The sequence below is a fragment of the Fusarium phalaenopsidis genome, assembly GCF_050370095.1.
Source record: "Fusarium phalaenopsidis strain FUZ10S chromosome Unknown contig_32290, whole genome shotgun sequence".
NCBI lineage: Eukaryota > Fungi > Ascomycota > Sordariomycetes > Hypocreales > Nectriaceae > Fusarium > Fusarium phalaenopsidis.
Genome location: NW_028145411.1, coordinates 55,630 through 77,949, shown reverse-complemented (window position 1 = coordinate 77,949; position 22,320 = coordinate 55,630). Strand labels below are relative to the sequence as shown.

General features: G+C 51.3%; 7 protein-coding genes across 7 annotated transcripts; 3 read left to right on the top strand and 4 right to left on the bottom strand.

The window, feature by feature from the left end:
• Positions 1–4,173: 4,173 nt before the first annotated feature.
• LRP88_04219 (SAP domain-containing protein) lies at positions 4,174–4,545 on the top strand (the record flags this gene model as incomplete). The annotated part of the gene is made up of 1 exon (XM_083240796.1): positions 4,174–4,545. One exon carries the CDS (start codon positions 4,174–4,176, stop codon positions 4,543–4,545), a length of 372 nt encoding a protein of 123 aa, XP_083103326.1.
• Positions 4,546–5,279: 734 nt separating this feature from the next.
• On the top strand, positions 5,280–11,504 carry LRP88_04218 (uncharacterized protein; the record flags this gene model as incomplete). The annotated part of the gene is made up of 10 exons (XM_083240795.1): positions 5,280–5,629; positions 6,070–6,608; positions 7,202–7,248; positions 7,313–8,095; positions 8,149–8,466; positions 8,520–8,686; positions 8,738–8,866; positions 9,644–10,069; positions 10,130–11,027; positions 11,085–11,504. The coding sequence occupies 10 exons, from the start codon at positions 5,280–5,282 to the stop codon at positions 11,502–11,504; spliced, it is 4,077 nt and encodes a 1,358-aa protein (XP_083103325.1).
• A 1,069-nt stretch (positions 11,505–12,573) lies between these two features.
• LRP88_04217 (aromatic alcohol reductase) lies at positions 12,574–13,723 on the bottom strand (the record flags this gene model as incomplete). Its single annotated transcript, XM_083240794.1, has 4 exons — positions 12,574–12,849; positions 12,915–13,241; positions 13,293–13,577; positions 13,631–13,723. 4 exons carry the CDS (start codon positions 13,721–13,723, stop codon positions 12,574–12,576), a joined length of 981 nt encoding a protein of 326 aa, XP_083103324.1.
• A 467-nt stretch (positions 13,724–14,190) lies between these two features.
• Positions 14,191–17,056, bottom strand: LRP88_04216 (uncharacterized protein; the record flags this gene model as incomplete). Its single annotated transcript, XM_083240793.1, has 4 exons — positions 14,191–15,509; positions 15,569–15,981; positions 16,038–16,849; positions 16,904–17,056. 4 exons carry the CDS (start codon positions 17,054–17,056, stop codon positions 14,191–14,193), a joined length of 2,697 nt encoding a protein of 898 aa, XP_083103323.1.
• Positions 17,057–17,592: 536 nt separating this feature from the next.
• LRP88_04215 (acyl-CoA dehydrogenase/oxidase) lies at positions 17,593–19,023 on the top strand (the record flags this gene model as incomplete). The annotated part of the gene is made up of 3 exons (XM_083240792.1): positions 17,593–18,173; positions 18,224–18,407; positions 18,496–19,023. 3 exons carry the CDS (start codon positions 17,593–17,595, stop codon positions 19,021–19,023), a joined length of 1,293 nt encoding a protein of 430 aa, XP_083103322.1.
• Positions 19,024–19,577: 554 nt separating this feature from the next.
• LRP88_04214 (Alpha/Beta hydrolase protein) lies at positions 19,578–20,543 on the bottom strand (the record flags this gene model as incomplete). Its single annotated transcript, XM_083240791.1, has 1 exon — positions 19,578–20,543. One exon carries the CDS (start codon positions 20,541–20,543, stop codon positions 19,578–19,580), a length of 966 nt encoding a protein of 321 aa, XP_083103321.1.
• Positions 20,544–21,141: 598 nt separating this feature from the next.
• LRP88_04213 (Alpha/Beta hydrolase protein) lies at positions 21,142–21,864 on the bottom strand (the record flags this gene model as incomplete). Its single annotated transcript, XM_083240790.1, has 1 exon — positions 21,142–21,864. The coding sequence occupies one exon, from the start codon at positions 21,862–21,864 to the stop codon at positions 21,142–21,144; it is 723 nt and encodes a 240-aa protein (XP_083103320.1).
• Positions 21,865–22,320: the final 456 nt, after the last annotated feature.

Here is a 22,320-nt window from a genome sequence, read left to right as displayed (position 1 = left end):
GCATGAGGTGCTATGGTTCTCTGGAGTTGGAAGCAGAGACTGTACAAGCTGAGGTGATTGGCCATGTCGTTCAGATTTCCTAAACCGGTCTAGCCGTGAACGGTTGAGGTAGGGGTCAAAGAACTGGGTTACATTGCGGCATATAGGGCTGTTTCGTATGGCCAGGGATGTCGCGTTTTTCTCTGGGCACGCTGGCTTGTCTAACCGTATAAATCACTCCAATGACACCTTTCCTCTGTCGGTAAAATGCCAGCTGCAAAAATGATTCGTTCAAAGCTCGCCGATGACAGTCTTCTTCTAACAAAACGCCGAAGTAGCTGGCCTATCTTTACTCTATACATAGGTAGGGATCATCCAGCAAACCAAGTGGGGGTTTCGTTCCCATTTCCTATTTAAGGGCAGCAGTGTCGAGTGTTGCTCCAAGAGGGCTGTTCAAGGAAGACGACAAATCGATCGACCCATGTGCGGGGCCGGAGCACTGAAAACATGTCGTTCTTAGCTCGCCAAGAAGAGCAACAGTTACTGGAGCCCTTCAAGCCACCGTTCAAGCGGAAATTCAAGCCAAAGGCCAAGACAGGCTGCCACACTTGCAGGTGAGGCGACGGAGAGACTAGGAACCCGCTTGCTGTCAGGTTGATACTGATACTGAGCCGACTTGGCTCCCAAACAGGATCCGAAGAGTCAAATGTGATGAAACACGGCCAGCATGTCGTCGTTGCATGTCCACTGATCGGGTGTGTGATGGGTATCCGTCCATGTTCCGAATCTTGACCCTCGGGAGCCCCATATCATCAACTTCAGCGACCACCCCTGGTTCTCAGCCAACACTCTCTCTATACCAGCCAAAGTCTTCCACAGTTACGACTGATCAAGTCGACAAGCTGGCCCTTTACTTCCACCGCAAGCGCCAAGCCAATGTTTGCTACCGCAACGAGGCCCAGGCAATACTGGCAAATCTCTCAGATCCCACCATCCGCCACGGACTCGATTCTCTGATCGCTCTGCACGACGGGCTCGGGACGACAAGACAAACTGCTAATGTCGGCACTCACGGCATATTTATCAATCAACGCAGCTTGGATGCGTACAACGCGGCAGTCTCAAGCCTCGCGTCTCGGCTGAGAGAGGAGCCCAGCCGAACGTCTGCTCAGGTCGCGGTCGTGTGCTGCCAGATGTTTATGAGCATAGAAGTCATGATGGGCGACTACACTACTGCCTTCCAACATTTCCTTCTAGGACTTCGTATCATGTACCAATACCGGAACCGCCCAGGTGTGAGCGACAGCGGCCGGGTAGTTCCTTGTTACAATCTTGGTTTTCCTCATCTGGACGAGTTTGCTATCAAGCTCTTCGCCTCAGGCTATCCTGGGCCCAAGTACCTGTCTTCCTGCGAAACAGAGCACAGTAGCTCCGCAACAAGCAATATCGACATAAGTTTGTGTGATCAGGCGCGCAGTGATTTGAGCGTTCTTTCCGTGGAAGTGCTGGAGTTTCTGAATCGGGTGACAGATCTGCGGAGTCAGTACCAAGTGGCCGAGTTGAAGGCGACGAGGACACAGATCCTCGGTTGCCTGCAGTCCTGGGAGCAGACGTACTCTCAAACTACCAACAAGATGATGGCGAGAACAACTGCCAAGAGAGTGCGTTTCGGAGCAGCATTCTCCCTTCTCCTCCATGGTGTCTTGGAAGTTGTAGTCAACCTGGCAATTGGGGCCACTACTGATGATGTACACGCACTGGGAAAACAGGTCGCTACGATTAAAGCGACCGCGCATATGGCTACGGAAATAGGGAAAGCAGTCTAATAGCTAGGGGTCCCAGGTTTGATGTCAAAGTGATTAATGATACATAATTGATGTTTCCTTCTATGATACTGTTTGTCATTGCAATTAAAGAGCGATACCCCTTGATGAAATCAATATCAGGCATGGCAAACGCGGAACTCAATAAAACACTATGCTATCAGCGAAGGTGAACAATGCCTTTCTTCAGGCATCGAGGCAATCGGGCCACAAAGGTTGCACGATACAACTATTCAGTACCCCAAGTTCTCACAGCGTGGTTGCGCATATGACTTGACGTAGGTAGAAGCAATCCCACGAGACGACCGAGACACACGACCGAGACACCGTTTGCACGCTATTACTCGGGTTATCGCCACGATCACCGACACTCCTGCTAATTTTGTACCGAGTCCCGAGACACGCACTGATCCCCTAGCTACATGCGTCATCGTGACCCATTGTGGCCATGGGGCCAACAATTGCCTCGGTGACCCATGCATCGTGTCATCTTTCCTAGGTGTCGGATCATAACAAACGGGAATACTGGAGCTATAGTTTGAAGTTGGTAGTTCGGCTCCGCGGCTACCAAATCCCGTGTTATGTTCTTGCGGGGTCTAAGCCGCTTAGAGAATTTCGGCGCCGAGAGCTCATGACTAGCGTTCCCGGGTATCATTCAGTCCGGGCTATCATACCGACGCTTCCGTAGCCAGAGCCCAGTTTTACAGCCCCTTTATCATCATGGTACTAGAACCTTTTAAAAATCTCCCTCTGATTCTTGTGTACAAACAATAAACATCTTCTAACAGGACTGATTAACTTATCACGGCAACCATGGCAACTATCGACTACCGTAAGAACTCGGTAAATTCGCGCTTTTTTGAGTTCAACCGTCGGTCTTGGCGCATTACTTCCCGGATGATCACTTCCTCATACAGTTAGTATGTGGAAGTGATCATTCGAGGGGTAATATCAGAAGATCAGATGTTCCCCCCGGCCAGGATTTTTGCAGTCCCTCTTTCATCCGATCTGAAGCTATCGCCACCGCGTTTTTCACACAATGCCGCCGCTTGATGAGGTTGATCCTAATGCCGGCTGGACTGTGGCCTCAACACCAAGGAAAAAGCCCGGCCCAAAGCCCAAGCCTCTTGCAGAGCGGAAACCAAGGAGGATCCTGCCAATCCAACGCCCGGAAAGAAGCTATTCACCGGAGCAGAAGGCGGAAGTCCTCGTGTGGCTGATCCACGGCCACGTTATAAAGAAGGGTTATAAAAGGAAGCCTACGATTTATGATGCCTCGAGGCACTTCAAAATACCAGAAGGAACGATCCGTGGATGGCGACAAAAGCGTGAGTTTTTCCTCAAAGAACATCATCGGAAACTCTGCCCCAAGTGGCCAGGCCTCCAAGATCAAGTGTACCTCTCTTTCTTAGAGCGCCGCGCCCAAGGGAAAGTAGCTACGACCTCTTGGTTCCGCCGGAAGGCACAGGCTATTTACAAGGAGTTATACCCGGACCAAAGCTCCCGGTTCCCTTTCTCCACCGGTTGGTGGCGAGGCTTCCTTCGGCGTCACAACATCGTAAAGCGACGAGTGATAAAGCAGTCAACCAAGAGGCCAGAGGATTACATCGACGTCGTGAATAGGTTCTTACGATTCATCAGGTGCATCTCTACATTACGATTCCAATCTCGGGCCATCACGATGATCTTGAACTCGCCAAAACGCCGGTTTTATCGGCGCCTTATACTCAACCTAGACGAGACCCCAATCCCATTTAAGTATCTTGATGGCTTCACTTGGGAAATACGCGGCGCAAAATCAGTCTCCGGGAAAAGCGACCGCAGCGGGTGGAATAAACGGCAGGCCACCTTGATTCTTTATATATTCGCAGATGGCGAATTCAGGCTTCGACCGACTATTATATTTCATGGTACCCCTACCGATGAAGGCGGCCAGACTTACGAGAAGGAGCAGCATCTTTATTCCCCTGACGTCGACGTAGAGTTCAATAAGACAGCATACAATAACGAGGAGCTTTTTTCTTCCTGGATTGACAATAAGCTTCTTCCCCTTATTAAGGATGAAGAAGAGGATATATTACTCGTGATGGATGCAGCCACATTCCACAAGACTGAAGGGATCAAGAAGAAACTAAGGGATAACGGTATTTCCCTTGCACTTATCCCTCCCGGCTGTACAAGTCTTTTGCAACCCCTTGACACCGCTATCAATGCTCCTTTTAAGCGGTGGTTATAGGAGGCAACTGACGAGTATATTGAGCAGATAGAAAGAGAGAAAGGAGATGATTTCAAGTGGTCAGTTAGTGATAAGAGAGTTATGGTTACTCATGTAGTTGCTTCTGCTTTAAAGCGTCTTAGCGCAAAGTCAGAGATGGTCAAAAAAGCGTTCTTGAACTGCGGAATAAGCATACGCCCTGACGGGGCTGAGGACTGGCTGATCCGGATCAAGGATATACCTTCTGATCAGATTGACTTTACTGGGTGGGAAGAAGCCGAGGAAGTCATCGTCAAAGACGAGGACCCCGTGGATCCCCTATGTGACGACGAGGAATTCCTCGTTGCCGACGATGACGAGCTTCTTCTGCATACACAATATCACGAAGAAGTCATCAAGCAGCTGCAAGAGCGGCTGCGGAAGAGGGGCCTCAGGGTATCAGGGAAGAAGGCAGATCTGATCCAACGACTGCGAGATGATGATGACTCCCAGAAATGTCGAGAAGGAGATACAATATACATTAGCTAACTAGACCATCAGAATCAGCGCCTTCAGAAGTCTCATTGACCTTATTATCTTGCCAAAAGAAGGCTATTCCCTCTTGCTATTTACGTTCCTTTCTTAACCTCCAGTCCGTCTTCAACACCAAAAAAACACACATATGATAACTATGAAGCCGGCAGCGGCGGCGGCCATCTTCGTTATCACGATATCGGAGGGCAGCTTCAATAGAAGGCGGAGGTTGGAAGTGGGAACAAGCCGCCTACCTATTTTTGGTGGGGGATCCGTTCTGCCGCCCATCCCCGCCCTCTGTGTGGCTTGCCAAGAGACGCCGGTTGAACTCAAAAAAGCGCGAATTTACCGAGTTCTTACGGTATTACCAGAGACTCACTGAAGAGTACAACCTTAACAACACACCTCTTATTGTCGCTTCAGGGGTCAGCTTCGCTGTGGGGTACATGCAATATGTCTACGCCATCAGAGTTTTACTGCGTGAAGGCAATGGGCCCATTCCTTTCTGGATGCATTCCTTCTACCTCGCCCATGACTCTACGTGGTCTTTTATCCTTGGAAGAGCTGCATCGAGATATGACGAGCATTGGTTTCTACGAGGAACGTCAACGGCTTTGTTTGTATGGACTACCCTCGAGATTTTCTGCATCCATCGTTCCATCACCAAGACCCGCAATGCGTGCTTCGCTTCCGTTTTTGGACCGAACCCTTCCCTGGCCGCTGTTCTTCCCTATGCCGCGTTTCTCCAGATGGCCATGTACTCCGTTGTTTGGTTCGGAATCATCTTGATGGGCGAAGGTTGCGTTATGCAGTGGTTCTGCTTGACAAACGTCCTCATTATAGTCGGCCCAACACACGAGTACCTCCGACGTGGCTCGCGAGACGGTCTCGCGCTGGGATTCTGCCTCGTCAACATCATTTGCGCTATCTGGACCTTCACACCATTCAGCATGTGGGCTCTCACCCTTCCTGAGATCTTTGCCCAGCCCATGTACTACTGCGGTGGCTGTTTCATGTTCCTGTACTCTCTCTGGGCATTCTACATTGTCTACAGTTACCCAGCCAAGAAGCCCTCAAAGAAGGATCCATCCCCCATTTGGTAACTTGAGAGACCCATCGCAATCTAGGAGCCAACGGACCATTGAGACCAAAGAGCACCGTTGACCCCAACGTCGTCTCTAGGAGAGGTGTCCTTGAGATAAACAACAACAACAAAAAGAGGAATGGGCAATCAGGGGGGAAAGCACACAAGTCATTGCGAATGGAAATGTTATTGAGGGCATGTATACAAGACATCTAAATTAGAAACTCACATTTCTTTGTGGAAGTTTCATCCTCGGTGATTCCATAGCCACCGCTAGGTGAACGTCAGCTTTCTGATGTCTTACACAGTTCTTGTCTGGTTTGGACGAGTTTGCATAGGGTGCACTTAACTGTTGATCGGGACCACGCTTCGTTTGCCTAGATGATCAGAGAAACGAGGCCTCGGGAGGCCCTAATCACTAGCCACCGCAAGTTAGTTGCCCATCTAGCCAAAAGGGCTGGCTGCCACGCCATCATCATCGACTACAGGCTGGCACCAGAACACCAGTTCCCAGCACAGATTCAAGATGTTGTTGCTACATACAAGTGGCTGATCAACGAGCGGGGCTTCTCCAGCAAGAACATTGCCTTTGTGGGGGACTCTGCCGGGGGAAACCTGACTGTGTCGGCTACCCTTGCAGCCAGGAACCTCGAGCTTGATGTCCCAGGAGCCATTGTCGGCTTTTCGCCTTGGATTGATATGAAGCTTACCAGGAAGAGTTTCTCTACCAACTTGGGCACAGATGCCTTGGTCTACGAGGGAGCCATGAACAGTGCGGTTGCCGTGTATATTGGTGGGGCTTCCTTGGACAATCCGCTTCTAGACTTGGTTCATGCCGAGTTCAAAGGCTTTCCTCCAATGTACTTGACTTCTGGAACCGCTGAGGTGTTTCAAGACGATGCGATTGAACTGGCAAAGAGGGCAAGGGCAGCTGGTGTTGACGTGCGGCTGGAATCGTCCGAGGGCATGCAACATGTTTGGGTCTACATGGCAGGTAAAGCACCCGAGGCAGACAAGACTTTGTCCGAAGCTGCCGAGTTTATTCGTAGCAAGATAGTCAACTAAAATCTCAGCCTGAAATGACACCCTATTGGTTCCTGTCTCTCATATCCGTCTCGGTCGAGTCTCCACCCATTGTCATGGTTCCCCGGATTCCCCCGCATTCCCCAGATTCCAATGTATCAGTGCACTGGATGCCAAGAAGGGCTATCAAGCAGCATGGCTTGTCGGTCAGGGTAAAGGAACCGCCATGCATGGTCAATGATGTGAAGCTGCTGCACTACCCCTACGTCATCGGCAATCTAGTCAACATGAACGTGTACCCGAGGCTACCACGACAAGCCCTCGGCCTTCAAAGCCATCGCAACTAAAGACCGTGTTGACGGTGATGTCAAGCAAAGTGTCCGGCCTTGGATCACCGTCTTCCAAGGCACTTAGGTATTAAACCTACCACCAGCAGCTCGAGGGAGCAAGAAGGTTTCTCACCTCTTATGCCAAGAGTCCACGACGGAAAGAAAGCCCCCGTCGACGACAGAACGGCATTTTTTCAACCCACTGTAGCAATGACGCTGCTTGTCAATGGTTTAGCCCGCCTTCCCCAATGGGGCGTGTATCTTGCGGCGCTATCTATCTTTGTAAGTCGCCCAGTGTGTGTTTAAACCAAATCACCAAGGGCTAAGAGTTAACCCTGTCTTCCAGGTGGTAATCTACATCATCAGCAGCATATTCTACAATATTTTCCTACACCCACTACGCAAGTACCCGGGCCCGAAGCTTTGGGCCATTTCACGGATTCCCTACTCTTTGGCATGGCTATCCGGTCAGGGACACAAGAAGATCCTGGATCTTCACCTACGATACGGAGATATTGTTCGGGTCGCTCCCGACGCCCTCGTGTTCAGCTACCCCGACGCCTGGACCGACCTGATGGGGCACCGGAGTCGCGGTCAGGCGGAAAATGGCAAGGACCCTGACTTCTGGAAAGATCACTCCCATGCCATGATTGCAGCCAATCGCGAAGACCACGGCCGCATGCGCAAGGTACTTTCCCATGGCTTCTCTGCGCAGGCTATGCTGGCACAGCAGCCACTCATCCAGAACTATGTTACCCTGTTGATAGAGAAGCTCAAAGCGGCCAGCAAGACGGACGAAGCCCAGGAGATGACTGCTTGGTACAACTGGACGACGTTTGACATCATTGGCGACTTGTCTTTCGGGGAGCCTTTTGGCTGTCTCGAAAAGACCTACTATCACCCCTGGGTGGCGCTCATTTTTGACCACATCAAAGGCACGGCTCTTCTTGCGGCTATACGAAAATTTCCATTCAACGACATGATCGTGAAAATGATGATGACAAAGGAGGACAAAGAAAAGTATCATGCGCACTTGGAAATGAGTAAGGCAAGCGTCTCCAAGCGCCTGGCCCTCAAGGTGCCCAGGCTCGACTTCTTGGAGTCGATTGCAAGGGCCCACGAAAAAGGGGTAAGCTTTCTCGAAGGCGATCACCCGTTTCTGAGACTAATACCTTGGACTAGCAACTATCTCAGGCAGAAATCATGGACAACGTCGACACCATGATTGTCGGCGGCTCAGAGACCACCGCCACTGGGTTGTCAGGCGCCACATACCTGTTGGCCACTCACAAGGAAGTGTTTGCAAAGCTGGCTGAGGAAGTGCGCACTAGGTTCAAAAGCGAGGACGAGATTGATCTTCTCAGCGTCCAGAAGTTGGACTACATGATGGCTGTCATCAAGGAGAGCATGCGAGTCTATCCGCCTGTTCCAGCTGCAATGCCTCGCAAGGCACCACCTGAGGGCTACGTCCTTCGTGATGGGCGAATGATACCCCCGAACGTGAGTCCAACATTATTTCAGTGTTTAAACTCGTCCTGACTGTTCGTCATTAGACAATCCTTGGAGTTTGGCAGTGGCCACTGTTCCATAACCCAAACTTCTTCAAGGACCCGGAGTCCTTTATTCCTGAAAGGTGGCTTGATGACCCAAGCTTCTCTGGCGACCAGAAAGCAGCATTCGAGCCTTTCTCTACTGGTCCTCGGAATTGTATTGGCAAAAAGTCAGTGTATGAATCCCAAACCGTGCAGCATCCTGCTAACCCGACCTACAGTCTTGCCTACGCTGAGATGCGCCTGATCCTGGCGAGGATAATCTGGAACTTTGATCTGGAGCTTGACCCTCGTAGTGATGGTTGGATTGATAGGAATGAGATTTATCTACTTTGGGAGAAGCCAGACCTGTACGTTCGGCTTGTTGATAGTGGGAAATAGGAGGATGAGCAACCAAAGAGGACCTTGACAGTATGACTTTGTTATGAATGGCTTGAGATTTTACTTGGCTTTCAATTCATCAACAGATTCTTTGAGATTCTTGTCTTTCTTGCTTGCTTGCTTGCTTGCTTGTTATACGATGAGGCTTCATCGAAGGCTAAGCGGTGAGCTATGGTATGTTGTCTTGATATCATCACCAGTTCTTATGCGAGTGACGATTAAAATGGGAGGTTTTCAATCAACAGTCTATGCTGTCACCTCCATCAATTTGATGCTGGCTATTGCCACCCACTGGAGGTCTGAAGTCCACTTAGGCCAGGGCGTCCACCTGCTGAGAAAATGCATGGCATCGGGATGAAATGCGGGGGGTTATTCCCCGCCAAGATCCCCTTGGCTATGCACCTGCTCGTGCAGCAAGTGCTCCACGTGATGCACACCACCGTCTCTAAGGGGCTGCGTGCTTTGACCGAGTAGATACCTATGTACCCGAGGTCTCCACATTCTCCGCGGCTACTACATTCTCTACATGTATTTAACTTGAGTCTTGCCCTTCATGATTAGGCTACTAAGCCCCAATTTGAAAGCTCGTTAATACAAGTCCCCAATCGATTCGCCATGTCCAGCCTCCTGCTTTTATCACAACGTTCGTCTGGACTTTCAATTGGCCGGGCTGCCCCTGGCCGACAAACTCACAGTCGGTTGTCTGTTAGCCCAAGACCACTTGTACGCCACTTCTCAACGCCCAGTCGAGGCAACAATGTCCGGATTCTGGAAGTAGGCCCAAGGGATGGCTTGCAAAACATTAAACAGGCAGTGCCTACAGCGATCAAAATCGAGTTAGTTGAACGCCTGCTGGACGCAGGCCTACGCTCTGTTGAGGCAACGTCCTTCGTCTCGCCAAAGTGGGTACCGCAGCTAGCAGACGGTGCGCAGGTGATGAAGGAGATCCTTCGCACGTCTCAGCATCGAGGTCATGTCGAACTTCCGGTCCTAGCACCGAACCTCAAGGGGCTTGAGAACGCCAGAGCAGCAGGTGTAACAGAAGTCGTGGTTTTCGCATCCGCGACAGAACCGTTTAGTAAAGCCAACCAGAACTGCACAGTCGATGAGGCCATTCTACAAGCCGAAAAGGTGGCCAAGAAGGCGCTTGAGCTTGGTATGAAAGTTCGTGGGTAAGTACCTACCTGCCAACTATCCGAAAGGAGTGGCAATGACTGAATGAATCCTTTCAGAGTGACTTCTTGTATCTTCTCGGACCCCTTTTCGTCCGAACCAACATCCCCGAAAGAAGTTTTACACCTCGTTCGGAGATTTCTTGACATGGGATGCTACGAGGTCGGTCTCGGAGACACTCTGGGGGTTGGAACACCCAAAGATACTCAAATTCTCCTGGACTTCCTGCTCCAGGATATTCCCGCTCACAAGCTTGCCGGTCATTTCCACGATACCTACGGTCAAGGCATAGCCAATATCGTTGGCGCATACGACATGGGCATACGCAAGTTTGACAGTAGCGTTGCTGGCCTCGGTGGATGTCCCTATGCTCCCGGGGCCAGTGGCAACGTAGCTACTGAAGACGTCGTCTACACCTTGGAGAAGTCTGGTATCAATACTGGCGTGGACCTCGAAAAGCTGGCTGCCACCGGGAAATGGATCTCTGACCAGATTGGCATACCCTACGGAAGTAGAGCTGGTGCGGCACTGACTTCAAAGAGGTCCACAGCCTCCGAAAAAGAGAAACCTGGCATCTCAATCCCGAGCAGATGTTGGGATGTGTTAGAGGATACTGGCGAGTACCGCGTCTCCCGTTCTGGTACTGCGATGAGGGTTACCCTCACTCGGTCAAAGAACGGAAATGCTCTAACCGATGCGATGCTGGAGGGGCTCACGAAATTATTCAAGAGTCTTGCCAACGATTCTTCCGTCTACCACGTTGTGATAGAGTCCGAGGGCAGGTTCTTCTGTACTGGGATGGACCTCAGCGGTGGCACCAACACGTCCGACATGTCTGGCGAATCCGATTACTATTCCAAAGTCACGGTTTTGTACGACGCTATCGACCACGCTCCGCAGACGACGATAGCTCTTGTCAATGGGCCATGCTTCGGTGGTGGTGTCGGGCTCGCCTTCGTATGTGACGTCCGCTTGGTATCATCGCGGGCCCGTTGGAGCTTAACCGAGGTAAAGATCGGCGTCAGCCCTGCCATCATCTCCAAGTATCTCGTCAGGGAATGGGGCGTCTCTATGGCACGGGAGGCAATGATTTCCGGAAGAGAGATAGTGCCTGACGAGCTATTGCGCTCGGGAGCAATTCATGGCATCGCCATCGACGGGCAGTCATTGAATGCCAAGCTCGATGGATACCTACGCCAACTTGAAAAGTGTGCTCCACGATCAGCAGCTACTAATAAAGAGCTGGTCAGGGTCGGTTGGTGCGCCCCAGAAAGCAAAGCGCAAGCCAGCTTGGTTAAGAAGACCTTTGGGGAGATGATGGCTCCCGGGTCAGAGGGTGAGCATGGGATTCGGAATTTCCAGAACAAGGTGAAAGAGTTCAGTTGGAGGGATTTCTGGGGAGGTCGGAATCTGTGGGGCAAAAGCGATATTTGATAGGCTCGTGTGTCGCGGATTAACTCCTCCGGCTGTCTCCCATTTGACCTCAGACCTCTTTGTATGGGTCTTCTATTGTTGACGTCATCTCGACCCCCTTGTCAAAGAAAATCCCGATGCTTGCTCCTGTGAAACGCGCTCTGTTTACACAGTGACTTTGGTGTCGTACAGAGGGCCGACATCAGCCAAGGAGCACACCGGGTTGGAAGCGCCTAGACCACTCTCCATTGATTAAAAGAGAACTTGTCAGCAGTGGAAGATGGGTGCGCATCAGGGCCCTGTGCATTTTAGTTCTTACCAACTATTTATAGGCTAACTCCATTCTGTTAGCAGAGAAAGAGATTCGCCAATCGGATCGAAGAGGCGGGGTTGGCCCGCTACACTCGGCCAATCATATCATTCTTCCATCCCACAACCGCAATGAGAGGTACGGCGGGCGGAAATGTTACAGGATGATGAAGCAGACAAAGGCCAAAAAGATCATTACATTTACTACTGGTATCTCAACAATAAGTATGTGTCTTTATCGCAAGACTGAGATCAAAACGTGTCTAGGCAAGGAAACTATCCAGGGCTCTATTTGCCGTCTTGTTTGCCTGGATCTTTGATAATGCTTGACAACTGTGAGAGACCTGTGCTGGTATAGGGTAATCTCAAGCTGAACGCAGCTCTTGTCACGTGATGATAAGATAATTATCCCGTGTGCCCATCGCCTCAGCTAGCTAACCTTCCCCTTTGTCATCTCACACACCTAGAAACCAGCTCGCGATAGCCTCACTCCATTCCCACCACCACCTCCACTCAAACTAAGCCCTAATAAACAGTACTGATTATTTCAAAATGCAGGCCATGGTCGCGCCCTATAGAGGCCACTTTTTCTCAATAAATACCGCTACAATTGGCCCTCACTTGGTGCTGTAGTCATTGTTGAAATGAAGCCAACAAAGCAGTAATGGAAAAGGGGGAAGAAAGCGTTTGATAGTGATCTCGGTAGTATCATATAGGCGTGCCCGCCAATTTCGCGCGATGGGCTATGCCTGTAGCCATTATGGGCTGTGCAAATACAATTCTAGTCGGTAAAGCTCATCCCTTTATAGACAGCATGTGACTTGCCCTCCAGAGTCTCCTCGCAGTACTTCTCGTAAGGCTTCCCCTCCAAGCCTGGGTAAAGGTCCTTCGCAATGAGATAGCCAAGATACCGGGCATACTCGGGAGTATTGTCCCCGCGAATGCCCCAGGTGTTCCAGTATTGGAAAATGGCCAGTCTGAAGAAGTCTGGGCGTCCTGGCTCGATGTCCTTGGCCTCGGCTTCTGCTACTCCTTCCTGGATCTTTTCAACAGGAATCTTTGGTTCGGTGTTAGTCAGTGAGGCCAGACATCCAAAGGGCTGATGGGAAGTTCGGGACATACATGGTTGCGTTCCACCTTCTCACCACTAAGCTTCTCGATGAGATCGTACACCTGGTTCTGTGTTTTGATCTCGTTGTAGGCAAAGACCATCCGGTTCAAGGTCCGCGGGTCCGCGATGATGCGAGCCGTGTACATTCCGATATCTCCAATGTCAGTCAACGCGTATGGAGTATTGCCATCTCCTGCGATAAACTGCTCGTTTGGAGGCATAGCATAGTCGATACGGCCTGATGGAAGACGAGGCAGTGTGGTCTGATACCACCAGCCAACATCGATGGCTGTGTACGGGAGGCGAATCTTCTTGATGTGGTTGAGGACATCTTCTTTCTGACCTTCTTAGTCAATGGCTCGATTGCATCGTCAATTGCTCAAACTCACGATATCTCTGAGAACCAGAACACCCTTCGGCGGAGCGACAGTGGCAAAGCAACAAGGGACGAACCGCCCAACCCCTGCAATCTTGCAAGCGTTTGCCAATGGAATCTGATCCCGAAGGTGAGCTGCGTCAATAGCCGATATGACAACGTCCAGTCCTTGTAGTTGCTCGGCAAGCTTAGCCTCGGGATTGCCAAGGTCAATAGCGACAGCATTGACGCCCTGCTGCTGGAGCTCTTGGACCGCGGGTTTCTGGAGGGAGGAAAGCCGAGTCAATGCCATTATTTCCTTGGTTTCAAAGATTAGAAGTCAAGCTGTTGAAAGACAAGAGACAATCTCACATATCGTGGCTCGGTCGAGTTGAGAAGGCCTTTGACGATCGACGAGCCTGTCTCACCAGTCGCACCGAGAATGGCCACCTTGAGAGTTGTCATGATGTTGACTGAATCTTGTAATATGGAGTTAGCTCTTGCTGTGGCCCAGAGATCGATGATATTCCAGAAACGGTAGGCTCAAGGCCGCCGGAGGCCAACCCTTAAGAGAACATATGATGATGCCTGAGATGTTCAGGCCGAGAAGGGGCAAATGATGTACTCTTGGATGGCGGCTTCCCCGCTTTCCCGGCCTTTTTCTCGGCCTCGGGGTCTTGTCTGCCCCCGAGAACCGAGGGCCACCTTTGTTTGGGTGGCAAATGTTGAATGAGTTTTGATGTTCACGCATTTCGTCTGATATCAAAGACCTCGGACTGATGCTAGAGGGAGGGAACTTGCCGTCAGACGCTCTTGGCTGTCTTCTGCCACAAGAGAACATTATTTGTAACATATCAAGTCAGGTTTCACCGAGGTTTGTGATTGAGAAATACTAAAAGAAACATGAGATACAGGGACATAAATGTGAATATCTACAGATGAGCCTTGGAGTCATCCATCAACTGAGCCCCCCCGCCAGCCATGCAGAGCTTTCCGGTCTCCTTAACTCTAGTCTGGAACAAGACGAGCGATCCTTCCTTCCACATTTCGGTGACCAATGTCTCTCCGGGAGTTACCGTCCCTACAAATCTAGTCTTGATGCTTCTGATGCCGCCAAACCTGAGGAGAATATGCTTGCCGCTGATGCCGAAGCTACACAGGCCATGGAGGATCGGAACCTTGAAGCCTCCCGCTCCGCTGGCGATGGGGTCAATGTGAAGTGGGTTTCTGTCGCCATTCAATCTATAGATCATGGCTTGACCTGGTGAAGTGGCTTCCTCTTCAACCACGTCAGGTTGTCGTGAGGGGGGAGAGTACGATGCTGTCGCCGCTCCGGCCTCAGGTCTTGTGCTTGGCCCTCCAAATCCGCCAGAGCCGCGCATGAAGAGGGAAAACTCGTTGTAGAAGACATCCTCTCCCGTGTCGGCATCTTTGGTCGTTGTGCCTATCACAGCGATGCTCGCCTTGCCTTTGTCTACGATCTCAATGAGGCGGGGATAGGAAACGAGATTGCCAGCCGTCGGGAGAGGATGCCTCCGAATCTCGAGGAAATGCTCGCCGTGTAAAACCATGTTGGCCGAGAAGTTTGGAATCAGCTCATTCCAGTTGAACGGCCTCGAGGCGGTTGTTCCCGGGATGACGCCAAAGGTTGGCAGGAGTTGAAAGTCGGGATGTCGCTCGAACACCAGCTCGAGCTGATCTTGGGTGGCCCCTAGAGAGATGTTGTACAAGATAGTCTCCCGGTCTGTGAATGACAGTTTGGAACCTTCCGATTGGAGAATCTTGGCCTTTGCATTGGCGGCAAGAAAGCCTGATGACTGATTTGTTGCTTGCCGAGCCTCCACAGCCTGCTCAACGTTGGCCATGATGATTTTTCGAGAGTCCGCAGTAGACTCGGGGTGGTCTGCTCTACCGTCTTCAAAATCCACAATGGACTTCCAGTGCTCGGAGACTTTTTCAGGGGTCAGTGAGGTGTCGAGTGGAAAGTCGTGGCCTCCTGTTCGCTGCCACCGGATCCTGCCCTGCCAACCGCATCCAGACTCAAATATCTGCCCGACTGCCGTGCTTGGGGCCTTGTCGGAGCAGAGTAGCACAACGAGAGGTGCCACGTACTCGGGCTTGCGGGATCGGACGACCTCCTCAGGCAAAACACCCTGAGTGAGCTGAGTGCCAGCTGAAGGTGAAATGACGTTCACCATGATGTTGTTCTTCCTGCCTTCAATGGCAAGCGCCCGAGAAAACCCAATGACTGCTGTTTTCTGCGACCAAGTTAGCTCGATGGGTTGCTAGTTCTAGGATTGGCCGATTGACTTGCCGCTGCCGCATAGTTTGCCTGACCGTAGTTACCATAGATGCCGCTGGTGCTGGTTGTGTTCACAATTCTGCCGTACTTCTGCTTCAGCATGTACGGGTACGCAGCTTTGGTGCACTTGTAGGTGCCCCGAAGGTGAACGTTCATGATATCGTCCCACATCTTGTCCGTCATGTTCTGGAACGACTTGTCTCTCAGGATTCCGGCGTTATTAATCAGGATATCGATTCTCCCAAAGGCGTCGATGGCGGCTTGGATCACTGCATCGCCGTCCTCAACTGAGGCCCTGTTTGGGACTGCAACACCCCCGTGGGCTCGGATCTCGTTCACAACAGTGTCTGGATTGACTAGATCGTTGACGACAACTGAAGCGCCCAGCTTGGCCAGAAGGACAGAGTACGCCCGACCGAGCCTATATTGTTTGGTCAGCTCATCACAAGTCTTGTGAGGATAGGGGTTCCAACTCACCCGGCACCTCCACCTGTTACTACAGCCACTCTGCCGTCAAATCGAACTACCTCTCCAGAAGAGTTGCTCGGAAGCCCCTGAGAGAGTCGCAGATTCTCGACCATGTCTGCCGTTGTTGTTGGGTGGGCAGGGTTGCTGAAGTCTTGAACCTGATCCCACTTGGCCAGGACAGCTCCAGGAGTCAAGCTCTCATCGCACCTCAGTAACGCCCCAGTTGCGCGTTCCCATCGTAGCTTAGCCGCATGGCCTGCCCCAATCTCAAAGATGGAGCCATTCTCAATGTTGCTGGGATGGACCAGTACAGCGATAACAGGCGCCACCCACTCAGGGGAGAGGTAGTGCAGGACATCTGGTGGCATCACTGTGGCCGTCATGCGACTCGCTGCGACTGGAGCGACGATGTTGGTCAAGATGTTATACTTGGCGCCCTCCTTAGCCAGCGTCTCGCCAAAGCCAATCATGGCTGACTTGGCGGCGGAGTAGTTGCACTGCCCGAAATTGCCGTACAGTCCTGCTGCTGATGAGGTTACAATGACGCGGCCATACTTCTGCTTCTTGAAATAGGGCCATGCTGCATGAGTGGTTTTATACGCTCCGCGCACATGCACAGCATTAACCAAATCCCAGTCCTGGTCTGTCATGTTCTTGAAGCTGACATCTCTGAGAATCCCGGCATTGTTGATGAGGATGTCGATGCGACCAAATACACGAATCGCCGTTTCCACTATTTTTGCTCCATCCTCGACGCTACTGTAGTCGGCGACAGCCTTTCCACCAGCGGCGATGATCTCGGTAACAACAGTGTCGGCAGCCTGGAGTATCGTCAGCCATCCATCGTTCGTGATCACAACTCGGAAACAACAAACCTTGGAAGTAATTCCATCACCTCCGAGAGATACTCCGAGATCGTTCACCATAACGCTAGCTCCTCTTGATGCGAGGAGCTTGGCGTACGCTTTTCCCAGTCCGGATCCTGCACCCGTGACCACAGCGGCCTGACTGTCGAACCGCAAGTCCATGATTGTTGCAGCAGGTGTCTAAGCGCGTTTCCAAAATCGAGTCAGTTGTGAACAAAATTCTGTCTTGGTTTGGATGAAATAGATGAAGAATTGCATTATAATGAAGTGAGAACCAGCGACTATCCGAGCTTATGAGCTTGCAACTGCGCAACGAAGCTGCTTGCTATGTCGAAACCCTCTTCGTATTGGAGGATGCCTGGGGATGATGGCCCACTGATCAAGAGTATTCCCGAGGTACTGGCCTGCCGGCAATTGATGCAGATGAATTACTCCAATGGGACAAGATTAGGGTGTTGATTGGGTGGCTTGGTGATGACTTCGGCTTCCACCCGGTCGGCCCTCGGTAACTGTAGATGGAACCACCAGCCCCATTAAAGCCTTCTAGACGAGTCAATGGAGCCGTAGATCCAAAGAACTAGCCCAGGAGAGAGGTTTTACCATCTCAAGCAGACCACCTGCCTAGCCTTCTATTGAGCTCTCATATACTGTGAGCCCAAAACAACGTCTGCGTCCAGGATATCCGAGATTCCAACAACATGTCATCCAATGTCCCCGTTCCATTCTCGGAGCCACCATGGCTGACGGGTCTCCCATCGCCGTATTACAATGAGTCTCATATTCGTTGGCAAAAGGCATGCCGTGCTTTTGTCGACGAGCACCTTGCACCATATGCGCTAGAATGGGAGACTGCGGGCGACGTCCCGTCACACGTGTTTACCACCTTTTCCAATTACAACATGCTGATCCCGAACTTGCCCGCCCCTTTGCCAGTCGAGATGTTGCGGAGCTTGGGGATCCATGAGCTCATTGGCGGACTCAAAGTCGAGGAGTTTGACTATTTCCACTTTGCCATCTATATCAATGAGATGCGGAGGGTAGGAGTCGGCGGTCCCACATCCTCGTTGTCCACGGGCATGGCTTACGGGATGCCGCCCATCATCAGCTACGGGAGTAAGGACCTCCAAGAACGACTCCTCCCGGAGTTGATTCGGGGGCAGAAGAGAATATGCATCGCCATTACGGAACCAGATGCTGGTAGTGACGTTGCAAATCTCAACACGACCGCCGTCAAAAGCGACTGCGGGAGATTTTACGTCGTCAATGGCGAGAAGAAATGGTACGTGATCTCTGAAGCGAGAGACATAGTTGAGGCTAATAACGCGGCAGGATAACTAATGGAATATGGTCACACTATGCAACTATGGCTGTTCGCACTGGAGGTCCAGGAGCAAAGGGACTGTCCCTGCTAGTCGTTCCACTGTTGGGGCAACAGGGCGTGACTATGCGTCGGATGAAGACAACTGGAGGGACGGCAAGTGGCACAACATTCATTGACCTTGAAGACGTCAAGGTACCTGTGGGGAACCTGATTGGAAAGGCACGTATTCCTTGACTCATTGGTCCCGGCTACTAATTATACTAACACTTCCGACATTCAGGAGGGGGAGGGTATGAAGATGATCACAAGAAACTTCAACCATGAGAGACTTGGAATCGTCATCGGAGTTACTCGAACAGCTCGCGTGGCTTTATCAGCGGCATTTGCTTATGTCTTGAAGCGTGAAGCCTTTGGACAGACACTCATGGACCAAGCAGTAGTCCGAAATCGCCTTGCCCGATGCGGAGGCGAACTGGAAGCCCTCTCAGCCTGGGTAGATCAGTTGGTCTACCAGATGTCACAAATGAGCAAGCCGGAAGCCGACAGAGAACTTGGAGGTCTCATGGCACTTGTCAAGGCCACGGCAGGCAATGTGCTTGATGAGTGTTCCCGTTGTGCTGTGCTGCTCTTCGGGGGCAATGGGTATACGAGGACGGGGCAAGGTGAGCTAGTGGAGAAGATTTACCGTGAGATCCCTGCTGCCAGAATTCCTGGCGGCAGTGAAGATGTCATGTTTGACCTTGCTGTGCGACAGATGGTCAAGAATTACCAGGCTAAGACCAGAGCTATCAAGAAGGAGAAGCTGTAGATTGGAAGGCAGATTTGCACATTCAAGGCCCCCGTTACCACTTTGTTGATTACCGTGGCTGGGAATGGACTGCATATTGATTACTACGGCGTCCGTTAACCAAGCCAAGGATTGCGTTAGCTGATTTGGAACTATCCTCAAAGTCGATGTTGTGTTGAGAACTCTATTCTTTGCCGCTGCCCCTACCTGTCTCCCTGTCTCTATTGTAATCGAAGGTTCCGCATTAAAGCCAAGTGCATGGCCCGGCAGTGGCATGTGAAAAATTCTTTGTAGTTCAGGCGAGAAAGTCCCTTCTGGCATCACTGTCAATTGTCTAACCTGAATCGCAGGGTGATCAGAACCAAGATCTCAGTGTTTCGAGAAGGAGCTGAGAACTTTTCAACGTTTCGGGCGCTTAGGAAAATTGTTAAAAAATTCGTATATAGAGAGACATGAGCATGAAAGCTATCCCCGGCCTTAAAGAATTGCTAAGTGAGTTGGCACCTCATGGGTGGTCGATACAGGCCCCGATGCATTCTGCCGCCCTTGATGCTAAAACAAATATTCCGACTCACTCACAACTTCAATAGCGCTTGGATTCTGTTTTCGTGCGCCCTCTTAGTCGCTGAAATATCCTTGCCAATCAGTTCAAACCCATGTGGCAACCCGGAATAAACGTGAAGCTCGGTGGAGACGTTCTCCGCCATCAGCCGCGTTGCGTAGGCAATTGTCTCGTCACGGAAGATATCCAATTCACCAACATCAAGATACGTGGGCGGCAAGCCTTCCATACTCTTTGCTCTAGCAGGAGCCAAGTACAGCGAGACGTCCGCGTTAGGATTTCCCGCCTCGTCTCCGAGGAGTGCAGTCCAAGCCGTAACATTGTCCTCTGTTTTCCAAGCTGCGAAAGGCTCGATAGCCTCGTTTACGGCCGAGTTCCTATCGTCGAGCATCGGATAGATGAGAATTTGCTTGGCGAGGGGCGGTTGTAAATTCTTATCCCGAGCCATCAATGCAACACCAGCAGATAAACCACCGCCTGCACTCTCTCCATAGACTGCGATCCGTGCCGGGTCAATGTTGTGTTCGCCGGCGTGTTGGCTGAGCCAGAGTAGAGCCGCATAGCAGTCTTGCACAAGAGTAAAGCCGTTGTGTTCAGGGGCCAGACGATAGTCCACGCTAAAGAAGGGGATGAACGTCTCGCTCACTAGACGGGCCACGGGTTTCGAATAGAGCTCGGCAGATCCAGTTATCATGCCACCGCCGTGGCAAAAAAGGACAGCTGGCCCTGGTTCCGGTCGAGACTTTTTCTTGGTAAAGCCGTATACCGGGACATGATGGCCATCAGGGGCCACGGCATGGTAAACTGTGCAGGTCACATCCTCTTGCGCAGGTAGCTTACTCAAAAGCAGGGATATGGCAGCTTCTCGGCTTTTCCGACTAGATGGTATATCCTGTAGGACGAGCTTTGGTCGATTTGACATGAGGGGGATGAAAGGCTCTAGGGCCTGCAAGTATTCAGGGTCAAATTGAAAAGGCATCTTGGCTACTCAATAAAGATTCAAAATCAATTGGCCATTGATACCTCTTCAGTTCGATGTTATCTTTGGTCCTTTTTACTGAAAAACCCGCCGTTCTCTAGGTTGTCGGCTGCTTGCCCGAGGCACTCATGAGCATTCCGAGGTGTGGGCCAGCCATTTTCTACAGGCTTCCTCCAAAAGGAACGGATTGATGCAAGCACTTCTCATCAATGTTCAGATGAATGATGATTGTGCTTTTGGATGTGGACTTGAGCTGTTAAGCCAATGGTCTTTAGCATTGCTGGGATAAAGTGTATGTTGAACAATATAGGCGCTCTGTACGAGAGAGCAGGCAGGCAACTTGGAGTACCTAGCTCCCACAACCTTTCCCGCCTATACTGCCAACCCCAATACCGCCGGCTGGTCAAGTACGGCTGTCGGCATTGCCCTGGATATCTAGGTACTGGGAATCCCGATGTGATATCTTCGGAACCTGGGTTTTGCACTGGAAGAAGAAGGACCATTCGTCTCAGGACAACCAGTAAAGGGCAGTGTTTCAAGTCATATATTTAATAAAATTTAAGGAAACATGCATATGATTTGTGTCTGTGTGCTGTTCCTAGAGCGTTGAGATGGCTCTCATCCTATTGACCCAGGCCTGCTTGACGACATGCGAGTCGGGGCTCCACCTCTGAAAGGCATGTATGACGCCTGGATACACATGTAGTTCCGTCTGAATACCGGCTGCCAGAAACCTCTGCGCATAAGCCACATCCTCGGGGAGGAATACGTCAAGTTGACCAACGTCCATATACAGTGGGGGAAGTCCCGCCACGCTTTCAGCACGAGCGGCTGAGGCGAACGGGGAGACCTGATCGGTCCTGTAGGTCTCGCCAAGGTAGGCAGACCAGCCCGTCACAATATCGTTGACGTGGAATACAGCGAGGCCATCCGTGTGATCTGTCTCTGTTCGATCATCGAGCATCGGGTACAGCAAGATCTGCTTCGCCAGCGGGGGCGATAACTGCCTGTCCCGTGCAAGCAGCGCCAGAGAAGCAGCGAGACCTCCTCCAGCACTCTCCCCCATAATGGCGATGCGGCTCGTGTCGACCCCAAAGCTCTCTGCTCTGGAGTGAATGAACTGCAACCCCGACCAGCAATCCTCAACCGGCGTCGGGAAGGGGTTTTCAGGCGCCCAGCGGTAGTCGACGGAGAATATTGGAATGCTGGAGTGCGATACGAAAGGAACCAGAGTCGGTAGAACATCGCCCGCGTGAACAGATATGAATCCGCCGCCGTGGATGTGTAGAACAGCCGGTGTTGCCTCCGAAGAGGACAACATCCCCTTTTTCGATAGATGGTAGATTGAAACCTGGTAACCATCCGAAGCCGTGACTTTGTGAACTTGAAGCTCTATGCCTTCAGGCAACGTAAAGGAATAGCCGGCGAAGAGCTGCGCGTATCTGGACCTCCTAGTTTCCACGTCGCCAACTGGCAGAATCTCTCCCTGGAGCTTCAGTTTTGGGCCTGCTAGAGAGAGCCACTCAGGGTCGTATTCCAACGGCATAGTTGATTGTATTTTGAAGTCAAATAGAGGAGGTAATCTCGTCCAGATTTGAGATGACTTCTCGGGTTGACACGCTACACTATTATCCTCTTTTTATAGGTTATTTATGCATACACCAGTCGCGCTGTTCCCCAACGCAACGACAGCCGAGGCAGGATGTCCCGGGCATGAGAGCCCTCGGTTTGCATATCCAGCATATTCAGTGATTTTCCCTCACATTATTATGACCAG